The sequence below is a fragment of the Telmatherina bonti genome (assembly GCF_933228915.1).
Source record: "Telmatherina bonti genome assembly, chromosome: 5".
In the NCBI taxonomy this organism is placed as follows: Eukaryota; Metazoa; Chordata; class Actinopteri; order Atheriniformes; family Telmatherinidae; genus Telmatherina; species Telmatherina bonti.
This window is the reverse complement of record NC_136623.1, coordinates 33,934,392-33,951,799: the sequence shown is the minus strand read 5'-3', so window position 1 is coordinate 33,951,799 and position 17,408 is coordinate 33,934,392. Positions and strand designations below refer to the sequence as shown.

Genomic DNA, 17,408 nt, shown 5'->3' with positions numbered 1-17,408 from the left:
CCCCCATTCTAGCTCCTATCTGTCCATGTGGTTTCTCTCGGTGCTTTATATGCTGTCTCTTCCCCTCTTAGTCTGTTCTTAGTGTCCAGAGCGGCAGATTAATCCCCTGTGTGATTTCCCACTCTTGTCTTTTGTCCTCTTGGCAATGCTGACTTCCACCATGACTTTCCAATTCTGCAGCAGATTGCAGTAAACAAATGCAAGATTTCTTGACCTACATGCATTACCTCTGGAATGACAAATGAGCCATGTCTGTGTATTTTTTTTTTGTTTTCTATAAACTATTTTCCCCACATGACACATTGGTTTGTTATAACCGTTTGCTTGAACAAATCCAAGACATCAGCATCTGTTTTTCAGATGACTAGAGATAAAATACAAATTTAACATTTCCTAAAAAATTCAAACTTGAAGTTCCCTCATTGGATGATATTAAACAGATCATGCCAAAATGTCCATTTTGGAGACTTTTGAACAGTTTGTCTTTTGTTCTGCTCCCCTTGACTTTTATGGGTGACAATAAGGACCTGGAAATTCAACCACACACAGGAATGTTAGTAGAAAAGAAACAGCTTTTTATTAAAGCCAGGGGATGAGTCTGATAAGACCAGACTGGTCCTGTGGATCAGAGGGAAGCTGAAAAATCCACAAGGTCAGGGATCAGGCAATGGTCAGTATCCACAAGCAAACTGTACTTATCAAGGTGACAGGCGTGGTTCAAGGTCCAGAGGTAAGGCGAGGCTCGACAACCAGAAGTCCAGAACAAGCAGGATGAGGGCAAATCCAAGCATCAAAATTGTTCCGCAATGTAGAAGTCAGTCAGAGACCACATGCTTTCAACTGGGCAGGAAGATGTGCTGATAATCTGACAGATAAGGAGAGAATTAGGTGAGGTTATGTAATTAGAGACCCGGTAGCAATTAGGGAAAACCAGGTGGAATGAGTTGTACTGATTGTCAGAGTGGAAGCCATGACAGAGTGGAGATCAGATGATCCCAGGTGAACTGAACCCACTGATGAACCCAGGCAGAGAACATGACACAAACATGATGTTCACATGTTGTACCATGATTTGTTTAAGGTTTAGAGCTACAGCATCAGCAGCCTCCCCAAGGGATGTTCATATTGTTGTTAAAGAAGTCATTATCAAGAGTCTGGATGAGTGAAGTTTAACAAAGCTTATTATAAAGAATTAAAGGAGAACCTCGCCAGATTCTCGGGGAGTTTGGTGAGGTTCTGAAGACCCGAACAAAAGGAAGGATGTTTTCTAGCCTAGAGCAATCTGAAGTCCCAAACTGTGTCATATGAGAATGATAAGACAGCCTTCTTCTTACAGTCCTTTCCACATAACAGTGTCTAATCGGCACAGATGCACTGCCTCATCGCCGAGTATCAGCACAGTGACCATTAAGGATATATGTACAGTACATCACCTGTACAGAATGAAAAGGGTGTGATTTATTCATTTATTATTAACTAATGAAAATGAATAATAAGGATAAGACTAAAAATTTCTACCACAAGTCACTCTGAATGTTTCTTTTCAGGGAAGCCCAAAACTTTGTTGCCATATTCGTTTATTCTTCATCAGTAAAATATATACTCATAGATATGATAAATATTCTAACAAATCTCACAAGTGTTCCCTTTACTATGCCTCCAAAACTATTAAAATAGACCCTGTGGTTGCAGAAATATACTCACTTAAATATGGGCATGTAAAAGTTGGAGCAGAGGCCTAAAATATGTGCAGGGCTCAAAGGTTTAAGATGTTTGGCAGCAAAAACTTCTGCCAAACATGCCAAGCTAACAATGCAACCAGTTTCTGCCAATGTCTAAGAGTAAGTAGTCACAAAGTGAGAAATTGTATGTCCTGATACACGTGTTCCTGATACACAACGGAGAACGTCATTCAGTCTTTTTAACACAGGAGAAGCTTTGTTTAGTTTTGACCTACAAAGTGGGAGAAGCTGAAACGTTACAGCTTTGAGGACTTGTGAGAAATTAATTTTTAACTAACCTGGATTTACCTTTTTTTTTAACTCTGGAAAAAAAAAATCTAAGTAGTTTGTTAGAGTAAAAGTACTCTGTTACTCTGATCTACATTGATTTTGAGTGATTTCTGTCTATATTTTATCCAGTCAGAGTAATTTTAAAACTGATCTCTAGAAAGACACAGATGTCTCTGAGGGTTTTTCTCCTTGCATCAGTAACAAGTTCAGCAGTACGTCATTTTCTCCTGCAGCTGGTGTGTCAAATATAGTAAAAGACCATTGAGTGTCCCTCTGTAGCTGTAGATGGAGTGGATGGAGCTTTCTGAGTCATGTGGGCAGCAGAATTACAGCTTAGACGTGGCAAAAGAGGATCATATTGCATAACAATAAAACAAATCCATATACTTGTGTTTATCATGTGGCAGATTAACAGCAAACCCAGGAACAAAGCTAGAGAAACTGTACATGTTTGATAAGTAGTACAGAATGGGTGGATGGATGGCTGGATGGATGGATAGATAGATGGATGACTAAATGGATGGATAGATGGATAGATGGATAGATGGATGGATAGATGGATGACTAAATGGATGGATGACTAAATGGATAGATGACTAAATAGATGGATAGATGGATAGATGACTGAATGGATAGATAAATGGACGGATGGGTATATGACTAAATGGATGAATGGATGGATGGATGGATGGATGACTAAATGAATGGATGGATGGATGGATGGATGGATGGATGAAGGGATGGATGGATGGATGGATGGATGGAAGGATGCATGGATAGATAACTGGATGGATGGATGGATGGACGGACAGATGGATGGATGGATGGATGGATGGATGGATAGACAAATGGATGAATGGAAGGAGCACATAAATGAAATATTGTTGTGATCTTTGCACTTGCAGGCGATCGAGTCTCTGGGCATCATGATCTACAAAGCTCTTGACTACGGCCTGAAGGAGAATGAGGAGAGGGAGCTCAGTCCTCCTCTGGAGCAACTCATTGATCTGATGACCAACATGGCGGAGGATGAGAAGGACGCCTGCCCTGATGAAGGTTATGAGGCCACAGAGGAAGAGGATGAGACAGACGACCCTAACAACATCTCTGGAGTTCACAGCTACAGAGACATCCTGAAAGTAGGTGGCGAGGAGATGGAATCACTTATAGGAAAGTTTTCCTGTCAGTCTTGTTTTGGTGTGGAGTTATTGGTAATTGCTTTGTTGCAGTTTGGCTTGTTTACCACAAGAGAGAAAAAAACCTGGAAAATTACATTTCACATTGGCAAATCGTCCACATTGTGCTGGTATCTCCTGAATAATTGCTTCATACAGGGTTCAGCTTTTACAGTTATCTTAGTGGTAAAAATCCAGCTGGTTTTTATTGCATTTAAAACTGTCTTAGCCTGCAGACCCGTGTCCTCTTTGACATTTTGATTTGATGTTGCAGTGGCTTAAAATAAAGTCAATCTGCTTCTGCTGTAGTTTAACATCTTGATCTGATTTTGAGTTGTTGTATCCATAAACAGAACACGGCAGTGCTGTTTGTTTGTTTGTTTACAACAGGAGCAGAACAGCAAACAGCTTTGCCTCTTTTTGCTGCTGTGTGTTTTCCTCCAAGGTTTTGCTGACTACTGCTGCAACCAGTTAGCTTCTCATTCCCTCAGTTCCTGATAGCACATACAAAGAAGCCACAAGTCCAGCCTGTAAGGCACCTATAACATAGACCACCTGGCCAAATAAATAAAAAATAAAAAGAAGAAAAAAGTGGCCACACAAAAGAAAAAGTCACACAAATATTTTTTGGACCACCGTTAGCTTTGATTACAGTGATGTGGCACTGTTTTTTATAAGCTTCTTCACAAGATTTATTTCCATCCAGAGCGGCATATATTTTTCACTAAGATCTTGTATTGATCCCAAAACTCTCCATAGGGTTCAGGTCTGACCTGTGGTGGCCAGTTCATGTTTGATAATGATCTCCCGCTCCCTGAAATAACATCTTCTGCTGTTTGAATGTATTCAGATTGTCAGCTGGCCTCATGTTTTTTGGGCACATCATTTTGCTGTTAAATTGATCACCATCATTCAGGGATTTTATTCCAGCCACATTTCTTCCTGGAAGATGATGGTCATCCACTGTTCTTCCAGTTTTTAACAATACGACAGACATTCGTAACCCAGGTTTTGCATCTCCTTACATGCTTTCTCTGCTTGATACCTAAACAGACTAACATCATTTCCATGACCACAGGTGTGTCTTTGTTTAGGAAATGAGAAATGGGAAGCTACTTACTGCATCACTTGGGGTTAAATACCTTGTTGTCACCTGAAATATTATTGCCCCTGCAATACTTATCCAATAAAAGGCTTAGTTTTAATCTTAGTTGCATTTAACTAAGTTTTAATCCTAGTTTAATTTAATTCATGCTTAGTTAAATTCAGGTAGTATGTTTTTTTCTTTGGCCAGGCAGTGTAGAGCATGCATGTAAGATCTAAACAATGTTTCAATAGCATGATGCAACAATTTAAGTGGCATCAGTAGAAAATTTGGTTAAAAATGGTAACTGTCTAAAGGATGTGAGAGCATGAAGTTAGCATGGCTGTGGATCAGAGGTGGCAATTCCTGGTCCAGAAAGTAAAAGTCCTGCCATGTTTTTGGATCTAAGTGAGATCCAACATCACTAACAGGACCTGGCAAATAAACTCTGCTCATTAAATTCAGCTCGTTTGGTGACAGAACAGCTGCCACACAGGACTTTTACTTTGTGGACCAGGATTTGCCACCTCTGCTGAGGATACAGATTTACAGCCACATGTAGCTCTGTTGTCCACTGAAGCAGAGAGTCACTGTGCCAGTCCTCACATGGCCTCATACTGTTTGCATAATGACCACGTACCCAGTGACAAGCACAAACACGCAAACACACAGCAACCCTGCTCTACAAGGCGGTATACTGGAGCAGACTGGCTGGCCCGATGGCTGGCTAGCTGTCACTTTAAATACTTCTCTCTGCATTTCCCCTACGCTATATTCTCTCTATGTGCTTCATCACGTTCACTTTTGTCTTACTGTACTTAACCTCAGCGACACAATAAACTGCTTTTAACTTCAAACCACATGTATGCAGAAACAATAACACTTATATGTTAGAATAACTGCAACATTTGCTGCTATAGACGTGGGAGGATTGCGTTTATAGAGACATTCCTGTCTGCTGTTCATTGTGTTTAGTGAGATATTTGCAGTCTGGACAAACGGCCGCCAAAAGCCTGCTGAGCGGTAACCAAAGGTGCCTTCTGTTCCTCTGAGAAAAAGCAGCACATATTTTGTCATCACTGTGTCTGTTTGTGTAGAAGCAGCACAAATGACCTCAGGCAGAGCTGTCTTGTGCTTCTGAGTAGTGCTCAGGAGCAAAAAAAAGAGAGTTATTTACACATGTTTTGGGGGGCTTTTGCTTTTGTGAGATGCCACTATGATTCCTTACCACAACTTCAGTCAGTTTTCTGAGGAGTACAGACAGTAAATAGCTTCATTCAGGGAATCAGAAAACAGCAGCACACACAGTAAACCCAAAATCAGCCAGCAAACTGGTGAAAATACACAAATATTTTATCAACAGTTTCATTAAATAGTAAAACTTCCCTTTTTAGTTTGAATTTTGCTGTAAAAATGCAAAAGCTCCTGATTAAAATAATTTAAATTCTAGCTTCTAAGTAATTAAAAAAAACTCCAGAAGTAAAGATTTCTTTTGCAACATATAAAATGTTCAATACAGTAGTGCTACAGCATTATTTAATTGTTTCTTTCATTCGCCTATAACTGTAAAAGTGCTAATTCAGTGCAGTTCAACCCAACTTTATTTATTTAGTTTCATTCAAAGCTAAGTTTTCTCAAAGCATTTTACATTTTTTTTATCAGTCTAATTCATTGTAGTTCCATTATGATCTAATTAAAACAAACCCATTACATCAGGTGTGTCCAAAGTCGGTCCTCAATGTCACTGTCCTAGAGGATTTCCTTGTATTCCTGCTCCAACACACCTGGCTTATATTAAATGGATCCATCAGCCATTGAAGTTCTACATGATGACTGATATGAGTCAGGTGTGTTGGAGCAGGGATACATGGAAAACCTGCATGATTGTGGCCTTCAAGGACCGGAGCTGGACACCTCTGCATTATGTGATCCAGATTAGTTCACTTTATTAAAACTGTGTTTATATAAGGAAACCAACAGACTGCATCTCTGATTTAGTCTCTGTCTTCAGTAAGCATGGTGCGACAGTGGAGAGGAAAATCTTCCACCAGAACTGGAACCAGCAAGAATTGTCATCTGATGCAGTTGGTTCTGGGTGGAGAGAGGGAAGGGAAATGAGAGTCAACAAGCTCCATTTCTTCTAAACCAGGAAAAAAAACAACCAGAAATTAATAACAAATACAGCGGCAGCTTTGTACGTGTGAATTACAGTAGATAAATTATGATTTGTAGTAATTCATCTCTGAGGCGGTAGTGAGTTATATAAATCTGTTATGGTGGCTGTGGAGATGAGGGATGGTGAAGGTGTGGACCCAAACGCAGAGATGAGGGGAAACAGGGATGATGATTCCAGAAGGTTTATTCCAACACTCAAGGGACTAACTATAACAAGGTAGGGCAACAAAATGATCCAGCAACCAAGGAATGAAACTGGTATAAATACACAGAACAAAACGAGACACAGGTGAACGGAATAGACTGAAACAAGACCAGGTGAACTCAATGAACAGGAAATCAATAAAGCTAAACAACAAACAAGGGAACCAAACAGGAAATACTACAAAATAAAACAGGATACCTGAACCAAGGAAAAAAAAAAGCAACCACCACATCATAACAAAATCACCTCCAAAGCTGAACCAATCATTAAACAGTGCAGTTGTACTGTACATGTATTCATCTCCTTTCATTAAAGAAAAGGCTGAATTTACAACAGTTACTCAAATAACTGGAGACTTAAAAAAGGAACAATAACTAAAAATTAGCAAAAATATAATTTAGTAATATAAGACACTGTTTTTTCATTTAATTGAGTTGAAGAAAGAAAAAACAAACAAACAAACAAACTGGTCCTGGACAAATTAGAGACTTTTCTGTTGAACAGTGGGACAAAATACCTGTCAACAGGTGTAGAAGTCTGACTGAGAGGAACAGAAAACACCTGACTGCAGCGGAAACATTAAAGGATTGTTCAACTAAATATTAGTTTATGAGTGATGTAATATGAAATAAATTATCTTATGATTTTCATAAAATTTTATTTATAATTATTTTAGTCAATTTCAGCTTATTATACAGGCCGCTGTTTTTTTTTCCTTCTTTAATGAAAGAGTATGAATAAATATGCACAACTGTAGATTTTAAAATCTAATGCCTCTCACAAGGTGTACAGACTTACATATTTATATTATGTTTTCTTAGTAGTAACATCAAACAACAAATTAAGCTGTTAAAAAAAACAACTAAATTTTAAAATTTAAATGTGAAACGGATTACATGACATTAATTTTGATGTTAATTTTATTGCGAATGAGATTACCATCAAGACAAACTTTTATTTTGTTAACTTGCTCATCCAAAGCTCATCCTGCTTTGTCTGATTTTTTTATTCATTTACTCTCAAAGCACAAAATGAATGAATCATATTCGGCTCTAAAGCTTGTTTTAACATGTCTCATTTCTCTGTCGTAGCTGTGCACAACTCATCTTCCCAGTCTGTCAGACGCTCCCAGTCACTACCAGGCGGTGTGTCGGGCTCTCTACACAGAAACCAGAGAGCTGCGAACATTCCTGGAGAAGATAAAGAGTGCCAAAGAGGTGAGTCTTCCTCATCAGCATCATAACTGTGAGGTCATGAAGTTCAGACAGCTGAAGTAAAAATCATTAAAGGCATGAACTCAATCTTTAATGAAATATTACACGGGGATCTCTGAAATTTAGGAGTCAGCTGGACATAATTTCAGAAGATTTAACACTTTGATGTCGTGAATCTCTTTTATGTGGGTTCTACTGGTGGTGTTGGAGAAATCTGCACAACTGGTCCATTAAAGCAGGCTTCTGAATAAAAGCGTTGAAATGGGAAAATAATTTCAGAATTTAAATTTATATTCTCACATACACTCACTGGCCACTTTACTAGTTACTGGGTTAGACCCCTTCGTCCCTCAGAGCTGGTTTAATTTTTGGTGTCATAGATCCAACAAGGTGGAAACGTTCCTCAGAGATGTTGCTCCATGTTGACATGAAGCATCACACAGTTGCTGCCCATCATGATGAGAATCTCCCGTTCCACACATGGTCAGCAGCAACACTCCGAAACCTGGTCACTAAGGTGTCCAAAGTGTGCCAAGAAAATATCCCCCACATATTTACACACACCAGCAGCAGCCTGAAGCATTGATCCTGACGGCAGGATGGATCCATGTTGTCATGATGATTCCAGCTGATTCTGATCCTACCATGTGAATGTGGAGCTGAACTGGAGACTCATCAGACCAGCAACGTTTCTCCATCTTCTATTGTCCAGTTCTGGTGAGTCTGTGTGAATTGTAGCCTCAGTTTCCTGTTCTTACTGACAGGAGGGTCTTCTGCTGCTGGAGACCATCTGCTTCCAGGCTGGACCTGTTGTGTGTTCAGAGATGATGTTCTGCAGATCTTGCTTAGAACCAGTGCTGACTGGACTTCCTGTTGTCTTTCCATCGTCTCCAACCAGTCTGTCCAGTCTCCTCTGACATCAACCAGACATTCTGGTCCAGACAGCTGCTGCTCGCTGGATGTTTTGTGTGAAAATATGAATTGATCAGCACTTCCAGAGTCAGAGTCACTTTAATCCCCTTTATTCCTCTTTCTGATGCCGACTTTGAGCTTCTGAAAAGTGTCCTGATGAATTAACAAACAACTAACAGCAAACAACAACCTGATAAAGTTACTCACACATTTATATTTATACTTAGTTGAAACAAAAGAAATAAAAAATACTGATGTTTAACTAATTATTGCCAAACTTTTAAGATGAGTGTTATTTCCTCTGGTGAAAGTTAAACTGTTTTTTTTTTTTTTATAATAACCATATTTAATAATTATAATTGTACCGTATGCAGTGATGCTCTTTGCTCTGTGTATTGAAGGTTTAGCTGAGCATGACGTATTCCAGACAGCCATTTTCCCCCTCTCATCTCTTTTCATTCTTACATGGACATAGCAGAGACAGAGGAAAAGAGAAAGATGTGTTTTCTGTGTGAGCAGAATCAGTCAGCTGATGCTGAGAGGCATCTGTGGTAATGACTGGGAATAAAGACAAAAATGACCCTCAACTATTCACTTTGACTCTCAGTTTTATTATTTTTTATACATTAATCATAGATTATAGCACCAGTACATTAAATTTAACTTATTAAAAATCCTGGTAACCTGGCAGAGGGGAAATTTTCATGATTTACCTCACATGGCGTCACTGGATGCATTTAAACAGCGTAGGAAATTAGTTTTCTGCAGATTTAGTTGCTTTTAGCATGCCAGACATGATTAAAATAAGCATGCATGACAGCTGTTTTGGAAGTTTGCGTGTGTGCGAAGCATAATAATTTTTGCAGCTTGTCTACATACCACACAGGATTAACGCACCACTCTCTGATATCAGTGTCAGGTCATGAGTCAGAAGGAGCTTGCAGGTGTTTTCCTGTTCTGTTCCCAGATGAGTTTACGGTTTGCACAGTCACTACGCAGAACCTTGATGGAATAAGAGTAACAAATTCAACTCAATTCAATTCAGCTTTATTTGTATAGCGGCACTTCACAATGTTGTCACAGGACACTTTACATACACCTCTTTTCAAGCCAGTCCATACATATCCTATAATAGAAACCAACTGATTGCATCTAATCATGACTTGGATCCAATCCCCCATCCTGAGCTGCACGCGGCGACAGTGGGAAGGAAAAAACTCCCCTTTAACAGGAAGAAAACCTCCGGCAGAACCCGGCTCAGGGAGGGCAGCCATCTGCCTCGACTGGTTGGGGTGGAGACGACAGGAAAGACAGATCAACATGTACAACTGCACTTATTCAGGAAGACCTGCGGAAAAAAGGAGAAATAAGTTAGAGACGGCAATATTGGCATATATTTATACATTAGAGAAATAGAGCGAGGTACTTCTCAGTGCATCAGTAATGGTTGGCTAGACTACCCATATCTAGAAGAGCAATGAGCATAACCTGGACATGCAGACTCCAACTCAGGAGATGTTCATATCCTATAAAGATCATGAAACTATAAGAATCATGGTGTTCAAAGATTACAAGGAGTTTATGTGAAACTTTTGTTTACTTATTGAGTACAAGACCTTTGCTTGATATTAACGCTTTACGTGCCATTTTGTTAAGAAAATGTTAAATTGTAGTATGAATAACTCAAAAGGCTGCAGCTTGGAAGTGGTTAGAGATGAAGGCAGACAGTCAATGAGAAAAATGTCCAACATGAACCTGATGTTATGATGGGAGTAAACTGGCTCATCTCTTTTTTTTATATAGTGAAAGAAAATGCAAATCAGAGAGAGTACTTCATCAGTAGTGAAAATGTCTTTTGTGTGCACTTTCTCTGTAGTCTGCTTCGTATCTCTGACTATGAGCACATCCGCATCAGCTGGTCTTTCAAACACATGACAGTCATCTGCTGGTTAAAGTGGTGACATGTTTTTACTCTTTCTGGAAACAAGCTGTGTTTTATAAAGTTGCATTGCTTGGTGAAATATTTGGGAGTTAGAGCCAAAATAAAGAGGAAATTTTGTCTGCTTCACTTTATAATGACTACACCTTCATTCAGACTCTGCTTGTCTACTAGGAAAACGTGTCCAGATGACAGGCTGTAAGTCCTGAGGAAACTGTGGTGTGTGTGTGTGTGTGTGTTGTGCACATCAGACATAAATGACAATATCTACAGACATGCTGACTCTCATTCTGCCAACAGTGCAGAGCGCAGGTTCTTGTGACTCATTCAGTCAGACATGATTAAAATAATCATGCGTGAAAGCCATTGTAGGGGTTTGCGTGCATGTGTGTGTGTGTGTGTGTGTGTGTGTGTGTGTGTGTGTGTGTGTGTGTGTGTGTGGTATATTATTTTTGCACCACTCTTTGTTACCAGTTGCAGGTCATGAGTCAGACTTTGACAAAGGGAAGGTTGGAGGTGTTTTCTACTTCTACATCCTGATGGTTACAAGGTTTGCTCAGTCACTATGCAGAATCTTACTGGATGGAAATTTGTTAAGAAAACAACCAGGAGTCATGTGATTGTTGAATTAATTGTTTGTTTTTATTATATGTTCACATTCAGGTTCCTCCAACCAAAAAAACTACGTCTTATTGCTGCACATTTATTCTTCAAAGCAAATTTTAAGATCGAGTACAGGAGTCACTTTGGACTTTGTTTTTCCTCAGGAGCTATTGGGAGCTCAGCTGTGGCCTGGAACATTTCCCATCAGGAGCTCTGTGTGTGTGTGTGTGTGTGTGTGTGTGTGTGTGTGTGTGTGTGTGTGTGTGTGTGTGTGTGTTCTACCTCGGGGTTCCTTCCTGCTATGCACTACTTCAGCTGCCCTTTTAGCGTGTGTAATGCATCTCAATGAAAAGCGGGGGATTTGAATGGTTGCATAACTTGCTGTGAAAGAAGCTTTATAGGAAGGAAAGTTGAGGTCTGAAGCAATTGTACACTGAAATAATCAGCAAAACTACATTTACTGAGCCTCATAAACCCCCAAGCATGCATTAAATGTGCTGTGTTTCAAAGGAACAACAGAAGTTGTTGTTGTGTGCCATTTCCTTTGCATATATCTGGGCCAAACATTAGGAATTCAGAGAAAAGGACTGAACCATTGGTGTTTGTGTTTGTGCTTGTTGTCAAACAGAGTTACGCAGGTTGTACGTTTAAAACAGGGCTTTGTGGTTTTTTTGCCTGCAGAGCAGTTAAAAACTGGTTGCATGTCATGATATAATTAACATGCACTGCACGCAGTTTGCACTGCTCAATCAAACTCAACGAGCTTTGAAGTGATCTGGAGTTATGCAGCTCATCTAAATGAGATAATGGTCTTTAAAGCAGTTGAAGCAATCTCACTTTGCTCTTCAGAGGCAGGATTAGCTGTTTTAATGTGACAAACTGCAATATGATGAACCACCAATGTGCTGCATGCGCTGTAGACAAACTGACTTGTGATGAAGCAATCTGCATTTAAGTTGAGGTGGCTTTATGTAACCAGTCAGTGGAGATAGATGTTTCCTGATGGGATGACGAAGAATTGCGATTTCCCTGTGGGTCGAGGTCTTAACTAAGCAGTCAGCTGGTAGGCTCTTGTGACTGTCTTATCAACCATGGCTGTGCTGTTACGTGATGAGAACTGTCTCCCCGCAAAAATTACCCAGAGGGGAAATATTTTCTGTCTGACAACTGCTTGAAAATGCCTTCAGTTTGTCTTTTGTTCCCTTGTTCACACACAAATGCAGACACACAAACACAGCAAAGATCTCCTGCTAAGAGATGCAGAGGAATGTAGATTAGCTCCTTGCTTCATGCAGATCTGTCAGTGTTTCACAGCACTGTAATGGCCTCACGCTGTGCAGGTTCAAACAGGTGTCAGCATTGAGGAAATGAGCTAACTGTAGAGTTCACTGCCTGGAAATACAGACCAGCTGAAAATATTCCTTCTTTTCTTTTCCTTTGACCTCACCTATAAAAGGAATTTGTTTTGAATATGCCCTATAAAAGCTGTGGGCAAATACAGTCTCTTGTGTACTATTTTTCTATTTTAAAATTAAATTGTAGCTGTTATTTATTTATATTTTATTCATTCATTCATTTTCTTAAACGCTTTGTTCAGTTAACGGTCGCGGGGAAGCAGGAGTCTATCCCAGCAATCATCTGGCAAGAGGCGGGTACACCCTGAACAGGTCGCCAATCTATCACCGGGCCAACCCTGTTTTATTTTATTTTATTTTATTTTATTTTATTTTATTTTATTTTAGGATCTGTATTATTATACATAATTTATTCTAAATTAAATTAAATTAAATTAAATTAAATTAAATTAAATTAAATTAAATTAAATTAAATTAAATTAAATTAAAATTGGTTGACTGGAGGATCAATGCTTTGATCTCCATAATTTCTACCTGTTGCAGAGGCGTGTTAAACACATTAAAGCTGAACGATAACTCTACCTGACTTGTGGAATCGTACGGACAACAGTTCAACTGTGCAACCAGCCACAGATTAGCTGGTATCTGTACAGCTGTTTGAAAAGCTGCGTTTTCCTGTTATTAGACACATTTATTTCTGCACAAGGTCAGGTGTTGCAGAGATTTTACATACTGCATATTGTGCATGTAATATGCATGCACACTGGTTTAGTGCAGCATATCAGCATGTTTATGCTTGTTGACATTCAGATCAGACACAAAGAATAAACAGACTGATGGGATCATTCATGTAGCAGCAGAGCAGAACAGAAATGAAAGCTTGACCCTGATTATAGGAGTAGAGATAGAAAAAAAAAGGAGTATGATAGATGTTAAAGGTCAAACCAATGTTCAGCTATTTTCACTTGTGGAAAATATGTGGCCAAATTTCCATTAAAGCCTTTTAATCTTTGGTTTGCAGATGTAAACAGAGGTGAAACAGAAGTAGAAGTAAAAATAAAGTAAAATAAAGTAAAAAATAAAGAAGAAGTTTTTGGATCTACTTGCATTTAGGACAGGTTTTTTCACTGATAGGCTCATCGACCTGCAGTGGAGCTGAGCTCATTAAATTCAGGTTTAATGACTGGTTGGAACAGCTGCCGGACAGGACTTTTACTTTATGACACCTGGATTATAAACCTCTGGATGCAAGTATTTCATATTTTTGTAAGATTGACTTCCATGACAAATCAAATTGTTCTTTGTGAAAAATGAAGTTTAGAAATCTGCCGTCGTGCAGCCAAGTGAAGAAATTTGTTGGGAGTTTGTTATCATGTGCCTGTATTAAACTCTATCAGTGTTTCCATTTACATATCCATGCTGTCGTCTCTAAAAGTAAATTATTAGTTGTGTTATTTGCAAAGATTAGTGTTGCAGGGTCTGAATCCTGAAACCGAAAAGAAGCCAATGTAGATTTTCATTAATCCAGACAGGAAAATATGAGCATGAGGACGACTTTTCCCAAATCTTTTTCTACATTCTTGATTCTAAGAAGCCTCAAATAATAACAAAACACTTTCAAAGCCAGCGGTTTTTCACCTTTTTGCAACACAATAATCCATGTAAATTATTATTTTCAGCCATGTACCCCCTAACCCAGAGGTGTCCAGCTCCGGTCCTCGAGGGCCAGAATCCTGCAGGTTTTCTATGTATCCCTGCTCAGACACACCTGATTCAAATTAATTAGTAGTAGAGCTTAATCAGTTGTGCACGTCATTGGCTGTTTGATCCATTTAGTGGAAGCTAGATGTGTTGGAACAGGAATACATGGGAAACCTGCAGGACAGCGGCCCTCGAGGACCGACTTTGGACACCCCTGCCCTAACCACTGCAAAGTATTTTTTGGTAAGAAAAAACATGAAATACAGCACTTTGTCATTTGTTTGGTTTATTTAACTTTTAACCGAGCAAAACAATGGAAATCTCTACGACGCCTCAACCAGGACTCCATTGTTTGCGTTGTCAAGGTGACAGTGACTGATGAATATGCTTCGACTCGTAACGGATGGGGTTCAATTTACAGGAATGTGGGATTTTAGAAGGAATGAAATGGTGTAAATCTAAATGTAAATTCAGTTAATGAATGTATACTTACCATGGATGAAATATATTAAATATTTATATAATAATAAATTTACATTATTTTTGTTTAAGGATGTTTAAAAGAAAACATAAAAACATGTATGTTTTCAAAACATAGAATGCCTCGAAGTACCCCCAGGGGTACACCTACCCCCATCTGAGAAACAGAGCTGTACACCAGGGGTGCTTGCAGCTCCAGTCCACGAGGGCAACAATCCTGCAGGTTTTTCATGTATCCCTGCTCCAACACTCTTGACTCAAACTAATCGTTCACTGAGCAAAAAAACATTGGCTCTTGGATCCATTTAATGGAAGTCAGGTGTGATGGATGAGGAATACATGGAAAACTTGCAGGACAGCGGCCCCTGCTCTGGACCACTTTGCTGATCTGATTTGTCACAAGGTTGATAGAAGCAGCATCTTCCCACGTCGGGTGTCGATAAACTCAGATCTGTAACGACACAAACTTTCTCTCTTTCCGCCAGAACCTCCGGAAAATGGAGGAGGAATCAGCAGAGGAACCTGTCCGAGATCTGAATGAGCTACAGAACGCCGACTGGGTAAGAAACAAGACCTCAAACTTTCAGTCATAATCTTCACATGGTGGGGTACATAACTTAATTTTCACATTGTGAAATCTAAAAGCAGCCATGTGCCACTCCAAAGTCGTCGTTGGAAATGTACTTCTCTCTGCTGAGACAAGCAGACCCCTGTTTTACAGAGCTGAGCTAACTCATTCACTCTCTAAACATTTGTAGGGTTTTCTAGTCCTCCTCCAACACTGCTGCGTTCTTTCTTCCTCAGGCTCGATTCTGGGTTCAGGTGATGAGGGACCTTCGTGAAGGAGTCAAGCTGAAGAAGGTGCAGGAGCGTCAGTACAACCCTCTGCCCATCGAGTACCAACTCACCCCCTACGAGATGCTCATGGACGATATCAGGTCCAAACGCTACAAACTACGCAAAGTCATGGTGAGTGTGACACATAGACTGTATCTGAAAGATGGACGGAGCCTTCGGTTGTTAAAAGTGAATCCTATGCATAAGACTGCAGTTCCCCCTTCATCCACTAGGGGCTGCAAAACAGAGCAAATCCCCATAGACTCCCATGTTAAAAAGACCAACTTCACAGCAGAAATAAACATGTTTACAGCCTGGTTCAAAAATCCATTTTAGGTTTAATAGGTCAGGTTTACCTTCATGACAACTGTGGGGGGGAGCGATTTTTTTTCTAACTCCTTCGTTTAAAAGTAATTTAATCTCAAAATTTGGCATGTTTAGGGGCAGGTCCTTTTGATTGACTTGTACCCGATTCAAGTCAAAAGAACGTAGAACAACTGCGGTTTTTGGCCGGTTAACAACGTGATTTAGCTTGCTTACCTCCATTAGCTGATTAGCTCCTGTTAGCTTGGTTAGCTCTTAGCTACAGAGAGCTCGATGTCAATCATCCACCATGACGCTCACAGTCCCCCTCTCAGCTCCACCTCTTTGCCCATATATGTATTTTCTGGGCGAGACAACGCACATGCCCCTGCCAAGATGGTGATGGTAGGAACCGCCCACCAAACTTCAACTCAACTCTTCAGAAACCGATGGGTGACGTCACAGAGGCTCCACCCATCTTTTTATATACAGTCTATGGTGTGACAGCGACGAGTTTGGATTACAAGTTCTTGTCTCTTGTTTGCGTCACTGGTTTATAAATCCTGTGGAAAATTTCCGTGAAAACTTTATTTGTTGCATTTACATGGGAGTTTTAATTCCTGTTTAATTCTGAATAAAAGTTGATTCCGCCTTAAACTGATGAAAAACGACCATGTAAACACTTAATTCCTAATGCAAATTTCTATTCGGAATTAAACTTAATTCTGATGTAAGTGTCTGGTTTATTCTCATTTTAATTCTGATCTATTTAATTCCTCTGTCATGTAAACCTTCATTCTGCTCTAAATTAATTCAGGTCGTTCTGAGCATGCTCGTTACCTTGTCCTGTCCTGATGACGCGCGTTGTTTTGCCTCCCGTGTCGGTGGTCTATCTTTCCTCTGCTTCTCAGTTGCTGCAAAAAGTGAAGTAGTATGCTGGTGTTGAGCTGCTACTTCACATTTATGATGAAAATAGCGGTGAAACTGGAACTTATCATGTAGTTTTTACAAGTTACGACTGAAAAGACGAGAAGCAGGGAGCCAACTTTGTTTATTTCCGGTATACGTCATACGTCACGTGCACCCTCTGTCCAATCAGAACCCTTCCCAACCCGTTGCTCTAAAGAGGAATTAAGTGTTTAATGTAAACCTTCATTCTGAACTTTTATTTTCATGTAAACTTTTAGGAGAATACTTTATTTCTTAATTATTTAATTCCAAATTATTAATTCCAAATTAAAAAACATCATGTAACCGTACCCAGTCAGATATCAGTCACTATCTGTGCTGAAACTACCTTATTCCGTTTAAACAAGGCCATGTTTATTTACATTGTACAGTTACTGCAACCCTACATGCCCAAAGTGCTTTACAAAGGAAATAAAACAATAAAAACAATATGATTAAGAAGTC

The 17,408-nt window shown here is 39.5% G+C and overlaps 1 protein-coding gene across 1 annotated transcript in view; it reads left to right on the top strand.

Annotated features, from left to right (window-relative positions):
* Positions 1–17,408, top strand: part of LOC306756263 (protein spire homolog 1-like) — a gene marked incomplete at both ends in the record, with an annotated part of 50,209 nt that overhangs the window by 14,151 nt on the left and 18,650 nt on the right. The window contains 4 exon segments of the mRNA XM_079240985.1: positions 2,918–3,151; positions 7,743–7,868; positions 15,341–15,415; positions 15,660–15,824. Of these exon segments, the coding sequence (XP_079097111.1) occupies positions 2,918–3,151; positions 7,743–7,868; positions 15,341–15,415; positions 15,660–15,824 (600 nt within the window).